This window comes from Abramis brama (assembly GCF_963993115.1).
Source record: "Abramis brama genome assembly, chromosome: 10".
In the NCBI taxonomy this organism is placed as follows: domain Eukaryota; kingdom Metazoa; phylum Chordata; class Actinopteri; order Cypriniformes; family Leuciscidae; genus Abramis; species Abramis brama.
Genome location: NC_139972.1, coordinates 28532214 through 28552799, shown reverse-complemented (window position 1 = coordinate 28552799; position 20586 = coordinate 28532214). Strand labels below are relative to the sequence as shown.

General features: G+C 45.6%; 1 protein-coding gene across 5 annotated transcripts in view; it reads right to left on the bottom strand.

Annotated features, from left to right (window-relative positions):
• The window catches only part of LOC311091109 (uncharacterized protein), a 156075-nt gene that overhangs the window by 83979 nt on the left and 51510 nt on the right, over positions 1-20586 (bottom strand). For 4 of the 5 annotated variants that reach the window (XM_084126867.1, XM_084126869.1, XM_084126870.1 and 1 more), the window contains 2 exons: positions 11450-14185; positions 10224-11276 (listed from right to left, as the gene is read on the bottom strand). In XM_084126867.1, the coding sequence (XP_083982993.1) occupies positions 11008-11276; positions 11450-12200 (1020 nt within the window). In that variant the 5' untranslated portion in view covers positions 12201-14185 and the 3' untranslated portion in view covers positions 10224-11007. The remainder of the gene's footprint in view (positions 1-10223; positions 11277-11449; positions 14186-20586) is intronic. The other variant, XM_084126871.1, reaches the window with a different exon arrangement.

Genomic DNA, 20586 nt, shown 5'->3' with positions numbered 1-20586 from the left:
ATTTACACCTGGTCACATAATTCCCTCGATTCCCTCGCTATGCAAATTTAATGGCGTTCACGTCACCGAAAGCAACAGATATGAGCTGCATTTTATTGATCATCCGTTAAAATTTCTAAATCAAAGACCGCAATAGGAGAGAGCGCAACAGCCCTGGTAAGATCATTTCGTTTCTTTACTTTTAATGATGATAACTGTGTGTTAAGAATCTGGGACTTACTTTCACTTTGATTTGCGATAGTTTGCACGTTGGCTTGATGAATAACGTTAGATGGTCAGCGGCGATGCGGCAGTAGCGTCGTCATAACTGGCTATAACATGACATATAGCCTATAACACGCTCTCACACCTTTATTTTAGAGCGTTTTTGGGAGGAGTAAAATTTACATATGTGGTTTCAACAACCAGATGCATGTCCAGTTTTTTCTGGAATGCGACCCAGACCACCTCCTGAAGTGGTTTGAGCATTCAGATTCAAATGCGTCACGAATGCGTTTCGGAGGGCATTTACACCTGGTCTTTTCAAGATCATATAGCAATCCGATCACTAAAATCGCATGAAGTTGTAAATGGCCCCTGTGTGTGTGTGTGTGTGTGTGTGTGTGTGTGTGTGTGTGGAATGCCTTATATCAGGCTTGATGTAATTTTACTTGATTTGTGATTTATTTCATTTAATTGATTCGAGTACTCAAATTTTCAACTATGTATCTCTGCTATAAGCTAAACCACAACAGTGGCATTTGTATTTATTTATTTTACATGTGGATTTTTTTGCTTTGATTGTAGCTGCTGTCATGAAATGGGACCCAGCTGCAACAGAGGCCCAAAGAAAGTCTGTAGCCGATCATCTGGAACTGCTTGCTGCTATAAATGAAGCTTGTGAACCTTATAGCAGCCATATTTTGTTAACTGTTATGTTATATTTTTTTAACAACATTTTATAGATTATTTAAAGGGAAATTGTGTTAATTTACAACTTTACTGTTCTGTCTTTTAAGTTTTATTGTGTTAATTTATACTTTACTCTTTCGGCTGTTAAGATTTAAAATAGTAATAAAAATATATCTTGAGATTTAAATAGTTGATTTCTTGGAGTGATTAGTTTGGTTTACAGGAAAATGGTAAGCAGTTTATTAGTTATATTGTTAAGATATACAAATGCAAGTATATACACCACAGTTATTCAATTGAATATACAATATTATCAATATTCTTTAAAATCTTATTTAGGTCTATGGTCTGTGTGTCTGCAGTTTCATGACACGACAACCATTAACAAGGAGTAACTGGGTTTTTCTCAGTGAGAACTAGCTCACTCACAAGTTCAACCACTGTTTTATAAATATTTGTAAGTAAATATTTTTTAAAGTTGGATCCTTGCAAAATGCACATATGGGATTTCCATGTCAGTATGGGTCTTTAACAGTCTTTGACATTTCTACTACAGAAAACACGTCTAATACAACTTTTATTCTGGCTGCCTTTAGATGTCTAACAATTACGTCTGTAGCACGTCTTTACTTGACATCTATACAATGTCCAGAAAAGACGTAAAAAAAACTTTCATTCTGGCTCCTGTGAGGACGTCTTCTGGATGTCTAAGAATGACGTCTGTAGCACGTCTTTAATTGACGTCTATACAATGTCCAGAAAAGACGCAAAAAAAACGTTCATTCTGGCTTCTGTGAGGATGTCTTCTGGATGTCTAAGAATGACGTCTGTAGCACGTCTTTAATTTACATCTATACAATGTCCAGAAAAGACGTCAAAAAAACTTTAATTCTGGCTTCTGTGAGGACGTCTTCTGGATGTCTAAGAATGACGTCTTTAGCACGTCTTTAATTGACGTCTATACAATGTCCAGAAAAGACGTAAAAAAAACTTTCATTCTGGCTTCTGTGAGGACGTCTTCTGGATGTCTAAGAATGACGTCTTTAGCACGTCTTTAATTGACGTCTATACAATGTCCAGAAAAGACGTCAAAAAAACTTTCATTCTGGCTCCTGAGAGGACGTCTTCTGGATGTCTAAGAATGACGTCTGTAGCACGTCTTTAATTGACGTCTATACAATGTCCAGAAAAGACGTCAAAAAAACTTTCATTCTGGCTTCTGTGAGGACGTCTTCTGGATGTCTAAGAATGACGTCTTTAGCACGTCTTTAATTGACGTCTATACAATGTCCAGAAAAGACGTCAAAAAAACTTTCATTCTGGCTCCTGAGAGGACGTCTTCTGGATGTCTAAGAATGACGTCTGTAGCACGTCTTTAATTGACGTCTATACAATGTCCAGAAAAGACGTCAAAAAAACTTTCATTCTGGCTTCTGTGAGGACGTCTTCTGGATGTCTAAGAATGACGTCTTTAGCACGTCTTTAATTGACGTCTATACAATGTCCAGAAAAGACGTCAAAAAAACTTTCATTCTGGCTTCTGTGAGGACGTCTTCTGGATGTCTAAGAATGACGTCTTTAGCACGTCTTTAATTGACGTCTATACAATGTCCAGAAAAGACGTCAAAAAAACTTTCATTCTGGCTCCTGTGAGGACGTCTTCTGGATGTCTAAGAATGACGTCTTTTAGACGTCTTCTGGACGACTTTTTGCTCGCTGGGTATTTTTACAAACAATGTTGAAAGTAATTCTTTAAGTGGAATATTAATTAATGATATAAGTGACCACCTGCCAATCTTTGTGACTTATGACTGTAACTATAGTGGAAAAAGAGAGTGTAACAAAATTAAATATAGGAGATTGAGAACTGAAGAAACTATTTGCATTTAGAAAGGAATTAATTAAGTACAATTGGAATGAAGTAATTAAAGAAGCTGACCTCAATACTGCATATGAATTATTTTTAGACATATTCATAACTTTATATAATAAAAACTGTCCAATAAAACAATATTGCAGTAAAATGAAATATTCAGAAAAACCTTGGATGTCTAAATCAATTCAAAATGTTTGCAAAAAAAAAAAGAATACTCTTTATAGGAATTTTATAAAATATAGAACCAAAGAATTGGAGTTAAAATATAAGAAATATAAAAACAAATTAACTAACATGATGAGGGTATGTAAAAAGGATTATTACAATAATTTACTAGAGAAAAATAAATATAATGTGAAAGGAATATGGAATACAATAAACACTATTATTACAAAAGTGGAGTGGAGTGGAGAACAAAAGATTCTCCCCCGGCCCTCCACCGGGGGAAGGAGTGGCCCTGCTACCAGCTCCTGAACAGAAAAGAGTGCCAATCCTGAGCGGCCCGTCTCAGGAGCGCCGCTTTGCCTGGCGTTTAGCGGGCCGCGGGGCTGGAGAGGGCTGTGGCGCCTTCCTGCGGCTTCCTCCACGACGCGGCCCCCCTCGGCGGCGAGCAGGCTGAGGATTCTGTGCCGACGGCTGAGCAGCGGAGCGTCGGGGCAGAATGTGCTTGATCGCCTCAGTCTGCTTCTGGGCGGTCGAGAACTGTTGGGCGAAGTCCTCGACCGCACCGCCGAAAAGGCCGGCCTGGGATATGGGAGCGTCGAGCAGACGAGTCCGCTCGGGCTCACGCATATCGGCCAGGTTCAGCCAGAGATGTCGCTCCTGGACCACAGCTGTGGACATCACCAGACCCAGGGAGCGCGCGGTCACCTTCGTCGCTCGGAGAGCGAGGTCGGTGGCGGCGCGCAGCTCATCGAAGAGCCCTGGGTCTGTCCTACCCTCGTGCATGTCACGGAGCATCTTGGCCTGGTAGACCTGCAAGATGGCCATGGCATGCAAAGAGGCAGCTGCCTGTCCCGCCGCTCTGTAAGACTTCGCCACCATAGTAGACGAAAATCTACAGGCTTTGGATGGGTGCTTAGGATCACCACGCGATGAAGCGCTTGTCGGACACAGCTGCATCGCGACAGAACGTTCAACCGGGGGAATCCCAGTGTACCCACAAGCATCAGCCTTATCGAGGGGAGGAAAGGCGGAGAAAGCCGACGGACGATCACGGGAAGACATGGGAGCCTTCCAGGACCGCGTGACTTCCTCATGCACTTCCGGGAAGAATGGAATTGGGGTTGGGCGGCGACGAGTGTCAGCGGCCGCTCCCAAAAACCAATCATCCAGCCGCGAGCGCACTGGATCGGGTGGCGGGGACCACTCGAGCCCAATGGCCGCGGCTGCCCGGGAAAGCATGGCAGTCATCTCGGGATCAGACTCGGGCAATGCTGGCACGCCCGAGGGCGGCAACACAGCCGAACCCTCACTTCCCGGCCTCCGTAGAGGGACCAGCGGTCTCAGTTTGAACACTCGCGGGTACCGATGCTGAAGAGGGGTGTGTGGACCGTGGACGTGTCGGCGGTATGTCCCACACAGTCACCCTTAGGTCACCCCGGCCACCAGCCGAAGTACTAGCTCTCGAGGAGTCAGTAGATCGGGGTGTGGGTAGGGGGACTCTCGCTCTGGTGAGCTCATTGAGTCTCGACCGCAGCATGGAGATGGTCATGTTCCCGCAATGAGAACATGAGTCATCCACAAACGCTGCTTTAGCGTGATCAATGCCCAAACACGCTAAGCAGAGATTGTGCCCATCAGCAAAGAATACATCACGACCACAACCAGAAGTGCACGGGCGAGGCATCTTTAAAAAAACGTGCCACGTGCAATGCTCTTTTTGTGAGAGGAAACTCCGCGGATGTTGAAGCGAACAGGGAGAAATCACACTAACTGTCAGATCACTGACCAGATCAGCAGGGTAGTGTGCACTCGCTGAAATCGCCGTCACACCAACACCGGAGAGCTCGCTCGTCTCGAATGAATGAGATAACTCAGGATTTTTGGCTTGTGTGGAGTGGAAAAGTTATTATGGAGGAAATAGCTTAAAGCTAAAACTATAAACAAAACCCAGTATGGGCAACAGTATGGTTGCACAAAGCAGTGCCTGCCACATATGAGCACTTGCTGTGCGTTACCACCACAGGCAAAGCATCCCGAAGTCCAACCTATAAAAAAATAAGTACAATTACTAATAAGACTTTCTGACAGTAAAATAAATGTTAGTAGATGTTAGTAGTGTGTTAATGTTAGTAGAACGATAAACAAGGTAGCTTTGCAGGACCAGCTTATAGACCTTATGTAGCCCCGCCCCTTTTCAGCGCTGCGCTCGTTGTCTTTTGACTTCCGGTCTGTATTTTCACAGCGATCTTGCGTATTTATGAATGAACGGCTCGTTTTAAAATCTTCCCGGTCTACTGACATTTGTTAAGACATCTGCTTTAAACATTACAATCCTCAAGATAACTTTTGTTAACTTTACATTAATTAGATCCACTTCAAAAGCTAATGACTCCTGGACAGCAATGCCATAGAAATATACAGAGCGACCGCAAAAACGGAAGTTCAAAGACAATATTCTAAAGATGGCGGCGCCCTCGTTTCTCTGGCGCATAAGGTCTATAGGGGAGAGTGGGGTAAGATGAGCCAGTTTTTACTTATGTGGATGAAGCGCTTGTCGGACACAGCTGCATCGCGACAGAACGTTCAACCGGGGGAATCCCAGTGTACCCACAAGCATCAGCCTTATCGAGGGGAGGAAAGGCGGAGAAAGCCGACGGACGATCACGGGAAGACATGGGAGCCTTCCAGGACCGCGTGACTTCCTCATGCACTTCCGGGAAGAATGGAATTGGGGTTGGGCGGCGACGAGTGTCAGCGGCCGCTCCCAAAAACCAATCATCCAGCCGCGAGCGCACTGGATCGGGTGGCGGGGACCACTCGAGCCCAATGGCCGCGGCTGCCCGGGAAAGCATGGCAGTCATCTCGGGATCAGACTCGGGCAATGCTGGCACGCCCGAGGGCGGCAACACAGCCGAACCCTCACTTCCCGGCCTCCGTAGAGGGACCAGCGGTCTCAGTTTGAACACTCGCGGGTACCGATGCTGAAGAGGGGTGTGTGGACCGTGGACGTGTCGGCGGTATGTCCCACACAGTCACCCTTAGGTCACCCCGGCCACCAGCCGAAGTACTAGCTCTCGAGGAGTCAGTAGATCGGGGTGTGGGTAGGGGGACTCTCGCTCTGGTGAGCTCATTGAGTCTCGACCGCAGCATGGAGATGGTCATGTTCCCGCAATGAGAACATGAGTCATCCACAAACGCTGCTTTAGCGTGATCAATGCCCAAACACGCTAAGCAGAGATTGTGCCCATCAGCAAAGAATACATCACGACCACAACCAGAAGTGCACGGGCGAGGCATCTTTAAAAAAACGTGCCACGTGCAATGCTCTTTTTGTGAGAGGAAACTCCGCGGATGTTGAAGCGAACAGGGAGAAATCACACTAACTGTCAGATCACTGACCAGATCAGCAGGGTAGTGTGCACTCGCTGAAATCGCCGTCACACCAACACCGGAGAGCTCGCTCGTCTCGAATGAATGAGATAACTCAGGATTTTTGGCTTGTGTGGAGTGGAGAAGTTCTCGGCTCCGAAGCGAAAACATATCTGCATGTTGCCAGCGTACTTCCTTATATACCCCCTGCGGTGGGCGGAGATACGCTATGCAAATTCCGCAGACCCATGGCATTTCATTGCCATTGGCTCGCTTTATTTACTCGAAGGTGATAGGCTTCTAAGCGAAACCCCAATCGTCGTCATCCGACGTAACTCGGAGTGACCACGAAAGGGAACTTTGGTCACGTGTTGCCTCCTCAATTTTCTGGGCCATATCTAATGTCATGTTTAGACTTTGTAAGTGTAAGGACTCTTCCTCACTACAAACAAATGTGCATTCAGTTGGAGCTAGATAATATCCTTCTAGAGGCAAAGGAGGACTCGGTGGTGTATCATGTAGGGTGATGTATCGTGATGTTAACAGAGGCTGTTGGAAAGACAATGCACTTCCTTCCTGGACCAACCCAAATGCACTCTCTACAAGTGGCTTTTCAGCTGTCATGTTCATGGTGGTAGCAAGTGGCTTGTCCTCAAGGCTAAATTCTGCATATGCCTCCACAAGTCTGAACATACAAGGATCTGGTAAAGGGCCCACCATCCCTCTGTAGAGTCCACTTATGTAAAGATATGTTTAACATGAGAATTAATGTTGGTAATGTAAAATTTTTATATACATAATCTTTGCATTTCTATCTTCTGTAATAGTGTGGATTATTTTGAATGTCTGTTATGGACATGTTTAAAGCATATGTCTTTTAAAAATATGGTCTTCATATTGTTATTAGCTATTTTAGTATACTGTACATGTAACATAAAACAAAAATTTCAAAATGCCACAGCTGAACTTAACTCACTCCACCTGGTTCTGTACGATTTGGTACAGGTTTTGTGTTGAACATGGAATTCATGTGTCCTGGTTTTACACCCTAAAGACAAATAAAAGTTATTATGGAGGAAATAGCTTAAAGCTAAAACTATAAACAAAACCCAGTATGGGCAACAGTATGGTTGCACAAAGCAGTGCCTGCCACATACGAGCACTTGCTGTGCGTTACCACCACAGGCAAAGCATCCCGAAGTCCAACCTATAAAAAAATAAGTACAATTACTAATAAGACTTTCTGACAGTAAAATAAATGTTAGTAGATGTTAGTAGTGTGTTAATGTTAGTAGAACGATAAACAAGGTAGCTTTGCAGGACCAGCTTATAGACCTTATGTAGCCCCGCCCCTTTTCAGCGCTGCGCTCGTTGTCTTTTGACTTCCGGTCTGTATTTTCACAGCGATCTTGCGTATTTATGAATGAACGGCTCGTTTTAAAATCTTCCCGGTCTACTGACATTTGTTAAGACATCTGCTTTAAACATTACAATCCTCAAGATAACTTTTGTTAACTTTACATTAATTAGATCCACTTCAAAAGCTAATGACTCCTGGACAGCAATGCCATAGAAATATACAGAGCGACCGCAAAAACGGAAGTTCAAAGACAATATTCTAAAGATGGCGGCGCCCTCGTTTCTCTGGCGCATAAGGTCTATAGGCTACTGTAACTACTTGGATTGATGTGATTATTTATAGCAAAATTACAGATTTCAGATTCTTCTGCAAAACTTCCTTATTTTTTAAAGAACATTGAACACATCTGAACACTTGTACTGTGTTTTCAGAACAGTTAACCCTAAGCCTCTAGCCTACTATTAAACTGTGTGCTGGTCAGTGTTGGGAGTAACGCGTTACAAAAGTAATTAATTACTGTAATGCATTGCTTTTTGCTGTAACGCGGTAATGTAAGGCATTACAGGGGGGAAAAATGTAATATTTTACTCGGTACAAATGTCAGTAACGCGCGTTACAAGCATTGTTAGTTAACCTGGAATAAAGTGGTAGTTTTTTTTTTTTTCATACAAATTCGCCAAAATCACCGCGAGATCAGCAGAGGAGAAACATCCGCGCAAAATGTTTCACTTCCTGTACGTTAATCAGACAGAGCAGAGATGAGTGAGCCTGCAGCGAATAGTACATTCTCAACAGCGAGAGAGGGAGTTTCCTGCTTACCAGTCGCAGTGGTCCAGCGCCGTTTCCATGGCAACTCTGCGCCGCGGCCGCTCCAGTGTTTGAAAGCGACATGCATGTTCAAAGTTCACGCGCACGGCCATTGATTAAACCACATCAAAATCATGCAGCATTTACAAACATCTAGAATTAGAACATTACTTAAATAAAAATCTCATTAATATTAAATTATACATTTAAAACTGATTTTGGAGATCTATGACTCGTTCAGACCAAATGGCCTATGCCCACACTACTGCAGTCACTCACAATAATAATAAAAATAAAAATATTTGGCTTAGTTATTATTCATTAGTTATTTTTATTTTTGCTAAAGTTTAAGCCTAAAGTTTACCCCGGGCTTAAAGTAAAAAGATGTCTGTACCATGCGTCCATGCAAAGTACCATGGTAATATTTGAGGTACCATGGTTATATCTGAGGTAGTATGTACCATGGTAATATGTACGGCAGAATGTACCATGGTTATATCTGAGGTACTAGGGCATGTACCATGGTAAATCTGAGGTACCATACTATGTACCATAGTAACATACTGTACAGTATAGTACTTCAGATATTATCATCATGGTACCATGATAATATCTGAAGTACTATAAAGTATGTACCATGGTTATATCTGAGGTACTATGGTATGTACCATGGTAGGTACCATGGTAAATCTGAGGTACCATACTATGTACCATAGTAACATCTACAGTACCATGCAATGTACCATGGTACCATGATAATATCTGAAGTACTATATAGTATGTACCATGGTTATATGTAAGGTACCATGGTACTACTATGGTATACCATGGTACTACTATGGTATACCATGGTATGTACTATAGTACATCATGGTAAAATTTCTTATGGGTCCAAGGTCAGTCGGATACCACATCACCTTCTACTGGATGTGTAATGAGCTAATTGAGCATCATAAGCTACATTTAGATTGCCGAATCCATATTTGCAGTTATTTTGGTGAGAGTAACTTAAAAGTAATGCAATAGTAGTGTAATGCCTTACATTTTAAATACAGTAATATTGTAATGTAACGAATTACTTTGAAATTACAGTAACAAGTAATAAATAACGCATTACAGTTTCGAAGTAACTTGCCCAACACTGATTGTTAAACTGTTGCTCTGTATAATAGCCACAGTTGTTATGCAAGTTATCATAAAAATTATTTTCAGGATCGATATTCAAAGTCATCAAAGTCAGTTATACGTTGGTCAGTATCAGAACATCTACTATATTGAAAATCAATCATATTGTTAGACATGACAAAAGCTACTGAATCAACAATGGTAGGAGGAAAATAATATGAAAGCTACATGATCAAACTCCTAGGAGTTTGCTCTACTATAGACTACTTTCAAACTTTTCGAGCTGCTCAATGCTTCTGATACTCATAACTTTAGCCTGCTCTGGAGTGCCATTCATTTTAACAAACACCTTTCAGTTTGCAGTCCAAGTAGCTTGAATTATCCCTTTCTTCTTCAAGAACCTTGCCTTTCTTGCAATTTCTGCATTTGTTTAAGTTAGATGCTCATTAATATAAACATTTGAGCCCTTCAATTTACGGCCCTGCCTGAGCAGGTCAATTTTATGCTTTCTGTTAGGAAAGCGGACAATGACGACGTTCTTTCTGGTTCCTTGTTGTTGGAATAATATGGCATGCCTCAATATTGTGTCTGTTTAGTAGATATATTTTTATCATGGAGGAAGGCTGTTACCTGAGCCTAAGTTGAATCATCACGGTCCGCGCTCTCGTCTCGCATCTCTCCAATCACAGCATGAGCGTAAGACCGTGGCTTAATCTTCAATCCAGTTATCAAGACTCCGTTCATTCGAGTATACTGCTCCAGGTCTGATACACGAGCTTCCAAGAAGTTAACCTTGTTCTGCTGTTCCTCATTTCGCTTCTTAAGTTCTGTGATTTCATTCATGAGATTTAAAATAGTACGCTGTTGCTTGGCTATAGTCGCCAGTTCCTCACCCATCATATTCATGGCTGCTTTTAACTCCTCTATGTCTTTTTTGATTTTTTTTGTGGCCATCTTGTTGTTGTTACCTAAAACACAGTCTGAGTAGCAACGCAGGACCAGCAGTCGCTCCGCCACGAGTCAGCGAGTCACTCCACAGCGACTACACCGTCCCCAGCGAAGTTCACGCGAATTAAAGCCTCACCCGGCGTCCACAGCAGCAACTCCTGGTCTCCCCCGACCAGCTTCTGGGTCACCTCGCGTCCGGAAATGGTCGCCTTCCTCGGCGACCACACCGTCAGAAGCGGCCTCCTCTCTGGTTCCCGCTGCTCCACGTGCTTTCTCGCCGAGCCAGCCCCGCTCCGCTGCTGCTTGCAGTTGGCTGTTTGTTGCTGTTTGTTGTTTGGTGTTCAGTAGATAGAACTTTGTCAGGAAAGTTGCATGCTTATCAACAATGGCAGATATTGATCAGCATTTAATGTTGCTTTGTGTTGAGTTTTTGAACACAAAAAGCAAACCGTTGAGTGTTGAATCCTCAGTCCAGTTCTCTATCTGAACACAACATCCTTATGTTGTGGCCATGTGATCTTGTGTTCAGGGAACAACCTTCTTCAGAGCACACCTGGTTGTAGCAAATGACCTCATCTTTGCAGGATGTGTGATGGTCTGCATTTTTCTTGGTACTCTTCTTGCGGTAGCCAGAGAAAAGCCGTGGAGTTTTAGCGGGTACTGGTGGCTCCTCCTCATCTTCTCCACTGCTGCCCTCAGGTATGGTGACTTTCTGAGCCTCAACCAAGAGAAGGTCTGAAAATATTCCACAAAAATGATGGTTAGTTACAATATTATGACGTTAATAAACTAAATGCACAGTGGTGATGATTAAGTTATGAATCAATAAAAAGTAAGATAAGATTTTAATATGTTAGATGCATAATGTGATGATAATCTTTTAAATCTGTTAATGTGTATTCACCTACCTATCATCATCTCCTTCACCTCACTCTTGACTTCATCTGGTGCGAGGACATCTTGTTCTAGCCAAAAGAGGCAGAATGATGTGTCTAGTAGTGCAGACAACATGTAGAACATATCTCCAAATCGAAGCTCTACGGGGGGTTGTGCTGTTTCATCCATTCTGACATTTGCAAACATCCCCTGGAAACAGCGTTGGAGTGACTTCTGCAGTGCTTTCACTAAGCCAACCAGGTGACGAGATGCATTCAGCATATGGATGAGGTGGCTGCTGAGTGAGAGTACAAAAGGGAGAGCCGCACTGACAGTCACCACCTTCTCTCCTTGTGTAAGGTCTGTTGCTTGCAGAAATGGGGCTAAAATGTCCACAAGCTCTTTGAGCTGACACCATTCTCTGGCTGATAAGCACAGACCTTTATTCCCTTGGGCTTCCAGGAGAGAGTTTAGGCTTTGGGGATCCAGGTCAGTGACCACAAGGCGAAGAGTTGTGTTCCATCGTGTGGACACAGCTGAGGGAATGCTTTGGTTTGCTCCATACTCCGCCTCAAATGCTTCCTTCAGTATACAAGTAGAATGGAGTAAACTGCAAAATTTTGTCACTTTTGCCATTGCACTGTTCAGAGTTTTTGTCTCCTCTAGTCCATCTCTTACAACAAGCTGCAATGAATGTGCAAAGCACTGCAGCCGCTGCTGCCGACAGCTGCTCTGGAAGGATTCCACATCATCCTGGTATTCCTCACTTACTTCCTCCCACATGCAGCTGTTTCCCAGCTCATCTTCATCATCATATTCATTGTCAGTTTTAGTAGAAGGGAAACAAACTGTGAGGCTTTCTTCATATTTGAGGCATTATCGCAGATGATGTAATCCAATTTATGTTTTATATTAAAGTTGTCACATATCTCCTCAAATTTCTCACTTATTCTCTCTCCAGTGTGTGACCCAGTGAATCGTTCACAACTTAGGAGAACTGTCTGCAGTGTTCTTGTATACGGTTTATGAACGTCAGGGGTAGAAACAAAACTCACTTTTGCACTCACACTCTCTCACACTTACACACAATCTCTCTCTCACACGCACGCACACACTCAAGCACGCACACACACACACACACTCACTTGGATATGTGGTTTACGGGGACTCTCCATAGGCGTAATGGTTTTACTAATGTACAAACTGTATAATCTATCCTCCTACACTAACCCTACCCCTAAACCTACCAATCACAGAAAACTTTTGGCCTTTTTTGAATTTCAAAAAACACCATTTAGTATGTTTTTTAAGCCGTTTGGTTTATGAGGACACAGATGTCCTCATAAACCATGTTTACGTTGTAATACCCAAGTCATTGTACACATTTGTGTCCTCATAAACCATATACAAGAACACACACACACACAATAACAGTAGGCCCTGACAGGAGGAGGACAGAGTAAAGGTACACAGGACCTAAAATTTCCACACTTTTAAAAACGTTTTTTTTTTTCACTTTTTGAAAACGGGTCCTACAGAACACCATACAAGGGTTAAACAAATACTTTATATATTCATATATATTTATATTTCATAAGGAAGACAGACAGTCGGAGTTAACCTCCCATAACGTTAGGTCGTAGCTAAAGCAAGAAGCAAGCTAATGGTAGATGGTCAATGCTGAGCTAAACATGTTTACTGACCTATCAGGATCCGGTTTCAGATGCCTGATAAAATTAGATGTGGTTGAGCCTGAATCTTTTATCCTGATATCGCATATTTGCATTGAGTGCTTCTTCTGTTTGGGCCGTCTTGTTTGAAGTTTTTTAATCCAAAGCCAACGATGAATGGCACAGCAGTGGCCGGTGCAGTCGACATGTTTGTTCGTTGTCCTCTCATGTGTACACGTAACACGTGACGTACTACGTATCTGCTGCGCCGCAGGCGCGGCCACACTTTATTTTTCTTCTTTTTTTTTAGGCGTGGCCGCACCCGCGTGCAGCAGATACGTAGTACGTCACGTGTTACGTGGGCAGGTTATAGGTAACGGAGGGAGGGGAATAACCAGGGGGGCAACGTTTCGGAAAACACTGAAGCTTCCCCGGGCGCCGCCATTGCTTAGCAGACCCTCACCTGCTGTTGGCATTCTATTGACTCCCATTCATTTTGGTGTCACTTTGACAGCGAATAACTTTACATCTGAGGCGTTTAAAGACTCCATTTGTCCATTATTTATTTCTACAGAAACACGAAAATAATCAGAATACTTAGCAAAAGTTTGTCCTGCTCCTAGCTCATGGACACCTCCTACTCACACTCTCCGCCTCTGCAAGTTTCGGAAGGGAATGATTCAGATTTCTCTTGGCACAGCTACTAGAAGACAGACAGGTTGCTCACGCCACATCTACGTCGTCAAGCTCAGTTTGAGTCTGCGCAGTACGCTCGGCCATCAGGAAGTGAGTGCTTCTAATTCACTTTTCTCCGTTGAATCCAATGGGGACATCAGACATTTCTTAAAAATAAACACTGTTCACGAGTCCCGCAGCTTGAGTCCGAGTCGAGTCTGAAGTCTTTTGAGGACGAGTCTCAAACTCGAGTCCCCATCTCTGAAACCCACACATACACTGATCCTAACAGTGAGTAGAGGTAATTTGTCCATGTGGAAATAATTCTGCTCACCGTGGATTGGTGCACATGGAAACGGTGTCCCAAGTCTCTCTCCTTCAAACCCACTGAAAAAACTCATCAATTGGCTGCAGCTGCTGTCTCTGGAAAGATAAAAATATGGATGAAAGGTAAGTTTGTATTATGTTATCACCAAGGAAATACAGAAAAAATCATACTGTAGGCGTTTTGAAGTAACTAATGAACAATTAACGGTACATAATAACCGTAATTCTTACTGTGTATAAGAGAATAACCTACCACTGATAGCCATGCATGTGTAATTTATTATTTTTTCCTAGCAGCAGCTTTGAACCTGGACACACAAATTATTTTGTGGATGGAAGGCTTGATTAGCCACCAAAAGGACATCAGGTGACGGTAGCTGGGGAACCTGTTTGCTAACCTTAGATATAGCATAATCACTAATGTATACACTTGCTTATGGGTGGTTGACATATTTGGCTAAAAAAAAGTTTTTAAAAAAAATCTCAAATGTAAGTCATGGAACTCACTGGGTTATATTCTACCAACTCTTATATTTCCAAATATATATGTGGTCTTGTAGATTTTGTCCTAAAATGTACATTTATTCACTAGTTTACTGTCTTAGTGACTAAAAATGTCATATGGTGTGACATGAATGTTATTGTGTATTAAATTAAAAAGGGGTATAATGTGATAATGTAAGTCAATTTATCCTGATTCTTTATCATTACTATATAAAAGTATAGCATTTCTTATGTGCAAATATGTTACATTTTGCATTATTTTACTTTATCATCACTCATAGACAGACGTTTACTTGTAATCTTTCAATATACTTCAAATTAATTTGGGAATACCTTGTTATAAAAGTACCAAATTGCTTGTAACCTTTGCTGGCACTATTCCCCATCTGTCACATTGATGATTTTATGATTAATAACCAAAAAGCCTTAATTTCTTTCAAAATTCTGAATGTCACACCAAATGACATGGTGTCACGTCATATGATGTCACACCACACAACAATCTGTATGCAAAAATCTGTATTAGCTGCATTTAACAAACAACCCAACTTAGTTTGACAAGTGAATCATTGTTTCAGTTACAGCATAAATCACAAAATTGTTTAAAACAGTGAGTTCTACTCAAAGTAGCAAATAATCATATGTTTATAACACATTCATTAATCCACTTACTGTATTCATTTGATGTTGCACTTTTTATTTGAATATGCTGAATATTAACTACATGAATTCTAATAATCTTTATAGTAAATCATTGAACATTTTTTTTATTTATTTAATGCATAAATTCATTTCAAAATGAGGATGAGTAAAACGATGACCGAACAGCAAGCTGATGTATCATTTCCTTGTTCTTTCTTTATTCGCATTAGAAATCTACCTCAAACTGAAAAAAATAAATAAAAAATAAATAAATAAAGGGAAACATTTGAGTGACAAAATGCTGTAGTTTAACATGGATTCAGCTTGAAAATGGGATAGTAGGGATTCACCAAATTGAGTTGGTGTATAGATATTAAATGTGTACATAATATAGTATCAAAATGTGTTAAAAGGACGAAATATTCAATAAACTTAATTATTAGTTATAAAATATGTATCTAAGAGCATTATTTACGTATTTAAATGCAATTCATATCATATGACAAAATAATCATATGGTGTGACACAAAATCATAAGGTGTGACAGGGTTTTCTTGTCACACCTTATGATTTTGTGTCACACCATATGAGGTTTCATGTACTTAGCATGACATTAAGCAATGTGCTTTAAACCATGCTAACTACAATATGACAATATAGTTCTCTTACGAGAGTTCTCTCGTACTGCGTTCGTAGAACGCTGCGGAAAAGTCTCTTTTCACGAAATACTGAAGCAAAATTATCCTTAATTTTCATATTTGTAAAACGCATTGCGGCAGTGCACAGCCATGGCGAGACGGCTCGCTCACTCATTGGCTGTTCTGCGGCAACTGCATGAGCCTATCGAGCGAGGGCTGATGCAACATCAGACCAATGAGAGTGCTTCGCGCGCTCCTCGTCACATCCCGCCGAAACGGGTGTGGCCATCCCCTATAAAAGGAGCTCGAGTAGGCTGATTCAACTGATTTTCATCTCTTCAGCGAAGCTCACGCATCGCTGGATCACGGAGAAGCAAGCGTCGTCGAGGCAAGCTTTTCAGCGGGACGAGCCCTTGAAGCCGCTGGCCTTCGCCGCCTTCTACTGCCGTACCTGCTGCGCTTTCCGGCGCTTCATATCCTTTATCTGCTCTGTTCTGTGTGTGTGTGTGCAGTGTTCCCCGAACACTCACCCCTAAAAGAGCCGCGTCTTTTTCAAGATGCCATCCTGTGGCTCGTGCCGAGCCCCGCTCACCGAGGGAGACCGCCATGTTATTTGCGTCTCCTGTCTGGGCGAAGATCACGCAGCGCTCGCGCTCGCTGACGGCGGCTGCCCTCACTGCGAGCTTTTGCCGATGGTGACTCTGCGGACTCGCCTGGCACAGTTCTCCGAGCCTGCGCCCCCCGCCGCGGTGCCGCGCCGTAAGAAGCGCCGCTCGCAGCGGGCCCCGGAACCCACCTCTTCCCGACAAAGCTCGCCGGCTCGCCCGCCAGCTTCACCGGCTTCCCCCGAAGCACTTCCTGATGCTCAGCGCCCGCAGTCTGCCGCCGCTTCATCTGAGGAAGTTGTTTCTGAAGTCGAGTCGGTCGAAAAGGATTCCTGCTCTCTGCTAGCTTCAGGCAGTGAAGACTGGGCGAGCTCTGCGGATCTCACGCCTCCTGCCCGAAAGCCGTCGGCTAGAGCTAGCATCGAGAGGGAGCTCATGCGAGTACTCGCGTTGGCCGCGGCGAGCCTCGGCCTCGAGTGGTCTGCACCGGAACTCCCCTCGCGCACCCGGCTTGATGGTAGCTTCCTCCCTGGTGAGCGCACTTCTCCTGTGTCTAAGCCCGCTCCGTTTCTTCCTGAGCTTCATGAAGAAGTGGCGAAGGCCTGGAACGCTCCCTTTTCTGCACGAACACGTTCGTCTGTATCCCCAGCATTTTCCTCCCTGGATAATGCTCAGGACCGAGGCTACCTCACTCTGCCGCCGGTGGAACAGGCGATAGCAGCCCACCTTTGCCCGCCCTCTGCTGGACGGCGGACTAAGCCTGCGCTGCCGTCAAAAGCCTGCCGCATGACGTCGTCGATGCTCGCGCGGATCTTCTCCGCCGCTGGGCAGGCGGCATCGGCTCTCCACACCATGGCCACGCTTCAGGTTTTCCAAGGCGATCTCCTCCGCAAACTGGACGAGATAGGACCTGAAGCTATCTGCATCGCGGACCTGAGAAGCGCGTCGGATCTTTCCCTCCGCGCTACCAAGGCTGCAGCACAAGCCATGGGACGCTGTATGGCTTCCGCTACCGTAGCCGAGAGGCATTTGTGGCTGACGCTCACGGAGATGGCTGATGCAGAGCGCAACGCGTTCCTCGACGCCCCGCTATCCTCCGCTGGCCTTTTTGGATCTTCTCTCTCCGAGCTCGTGGAGAGATTTTCCGAAGCCCAAAAAGCGTCACAGGCGTTCAAGCACTTCCTGCCGAAGCGCCCCAGTTCTGCAGCGGGCCGTGAGAAACAGGCCCCTCGGAGCTCACAGCCTCAGCCCCCGCCTTCGGCCGCCCCCTCACAGCGACAGCAGCGCAGCTCACGCCCTCGCTCTCGCTCTACTAGCCGCCGCCCCACTCACCGCGGGCCGCGACCAAGGGTTGTGTTGAAGCCGGAAGCCCCAAAGAAATCCTAGCACGCCTAGGAAAGCGCAGGTGTGTAAGCCCCGTTGCGACCGGGCCCTCACCAAAGCGCACCGCTGTCTCAGTCCCAGGAATTGCGACTGCTTCAGCGTTCTCAGCAGAGCACAAGCCCGCACAGCTGCCCGCTTGCCTGCACACAAAAGCCGTTTTTACGGCTACCCAGATAAATCCCGAAAAGAGTGTATTTTCTGGTGTCCCGGCCATGGCCGATGGTGCTATAAATGTAGTGTTGATGCCCACTTCTCTGTGCCCATCTCTACACACAAGCACAGCCCTGCACACAGGGCCCGTACTCATAAGATCGACGCAGTTCGATCGCGCCCCAAACATAGTCAAAGTGCCCACTTCCCAGTGCCCACAAACACTATGTCTGGCAAGTCACAGGCTCCCTGTAAAAACGGGACCTGTGCGCGCCCGCTCTGTTCAAGCAGACAGCGCGGCCAAAGCAGTAAACGTGCCCGGTCCCCGCCCACGTTCACTTGTAGGCTGCATGAGACCTTCTCAGACCTCCCCCGCTCAGATAAACACTGTAGCGCGGTCGAGGATGAGCGTTTTGCCCGCTGTATTACGCGCGCTCCCCGCCTCAAATGTCTCAGGCGTAACGCCTATGCTAGCGCACCCCGAAGCGCCGCCGTCGCACAGCGAACAGAGCGCGCTTCGCATCCAACCCCTAGCCGGCCATGCAGACGCATGGGCCGCGCTTCCAGGGGTTTCGGACTGGGTGCTAGACATTATAAAGAGAGGCTTCTCGCTACAGTTTTGTCGACGCCCTCCACGCTTCACAGCGCGCGTCGAAACTACGGTGAATTCAGAAGTAGCACACCTACTTCGCGCCGAAATATCAAAACTGTTGAGCAAAGGGGCGATACAACATGTATCCCAAGCTCAAAGCGAAGGGGGGCTATACAGCAGATACTTCCTAGTCCCCAAAAAGGACGGTGGTATCAGACCCATACTAGATCTAAGACGACTAAACAGAGCTTTAGTGAAACGCAGTTTCAAAATGCTCACGACCAGCAAAATCCTCGCGCACATTCGCCGAGAAGACTGGTTTATGTCGATAGATCTAAAGGACGCGTATTTTCAAATACAGATAGCGTCACGCCACAGGCGATTCTTGAGATTCGCCTTCGAGGGTCGGGCATACCAGTATACAGTCCTGCCATTCGGCTTGTCCCTGGCACCCCGTACATTTACGAAGTGCATGGACGCAGCGCTCGCTCCCCTCAGACTCAGGGGCATGCGAGTGCTGAACTATTTGGACGACTGGCTGATCATAGCTCAATCACGATCTCAGCTCGTGGAGCACAGAACCATGTTACTCGATCACCTCGAGAATCTTAGTATCATGATCAATTGGACGAAGAGCTCCCTGAACCCCAGCCAAACTATATCGTTTCTGGGCATCGTTCTGGACTCTCGTTCTATGACGGCGCAGCTGTCGCAACAGCGCGCGCTGCGCATACAGCACGCAGCGAGGTCCTTCCGCTGCGGTGCGATTATCCCGCTCAAACGGTTTCAGAGGATGCTGGGCCTCATGGCCTCAGCATCATCAGTTCTCCAGCTGGGCCTGCTTCGCATGCGCCCTCTGCAGTTCTGGTTGAAAGCGCGAGTGCCACGCGGAGCGTGGGCACTCAGCCGATTGCGCCTCAAAGTCGATCAAGACTGCGCAGCAGCCCTGAGACCATGGGCGGCGGGCGATTGGTACCGTTCAGGTGTAAGCCTGGGGACTTCCTCGAGAGTGAAAGTGGTGTCTACGGACGCATCCACCTCGGGATGGGGAGCGCTGCTCGAGGGCAGGCCGTTCTTTGGCCTTTGGTCAGAACGAGAAAAGCTCCAGCATATCAACTGCCTGGAAATGCTAGCAGTTCACAACGCGCTGACGCGCTTTTGTCCCCACATCAAGGACCAACACGTCGTAGTCCGCTCGGACAACACGGCCGTGGTGTCCTACATAAATCGCCAGGGCGGTCTCGGATCCAGTTCCCTTTTCAGGCTGGCCGAGCGCCTCCTAATATGGGCTCAGCGCAACCTGCGCTCGCTGAGAGCGGTGCATGTGCCCGGGACACTCAACCTGGGTCCAGACAGGCTGTCCAGGAACAACGTTCCCACGGGCGAATGGTCTCTACACCCACAAACAGTCCGGCTGTTGTGGCAGAGATTCGGCAGGGCGGAGGTGGACCTATTCGCGTCCCCAGAAAACGCTCATTGCCCCGTGTTCTTTTCGAAGAACGACAGCGCACTGTCCCACAAGTGGCCGCACTGCCCGCTATACGCGTTTCCCCCAGTCTCCCTCCTACCTCAGGTGCTGGAGCGAGTCAGGGAAGTGAAATGCCCAGTACTGCTTATAGCACCGTTCTGGGACAACCAAGCCTGGTTTCCAGTCCTGATGCAGTTAGCAGACTCCGCTCCATGGCCAGTGCCATTGAGGAGAGATCTCCTCTCGCAGGCCAGGGGCTCGATTTGGCACCCACACCCAGAGCTGTGGTCCCTTCATGCGTGGACGCTCAACGGTTACCCGTTAGTCTCACGGATGGAGTGCTGAACACCATCACTCAGGCTAGAGCGCCTTCCACCAGGCGGCTTTATGCCTCGAAGTGGTCGGTTTTCTCCAGCTGGTGTACAGCTCGGGGCCTGTCACCCCTCGATTGTGAGGTGACGGAGGTTCTCTCCTTCCTACAAGAGCTGTTGGACAAGGGCAGATCCCCTTCCACG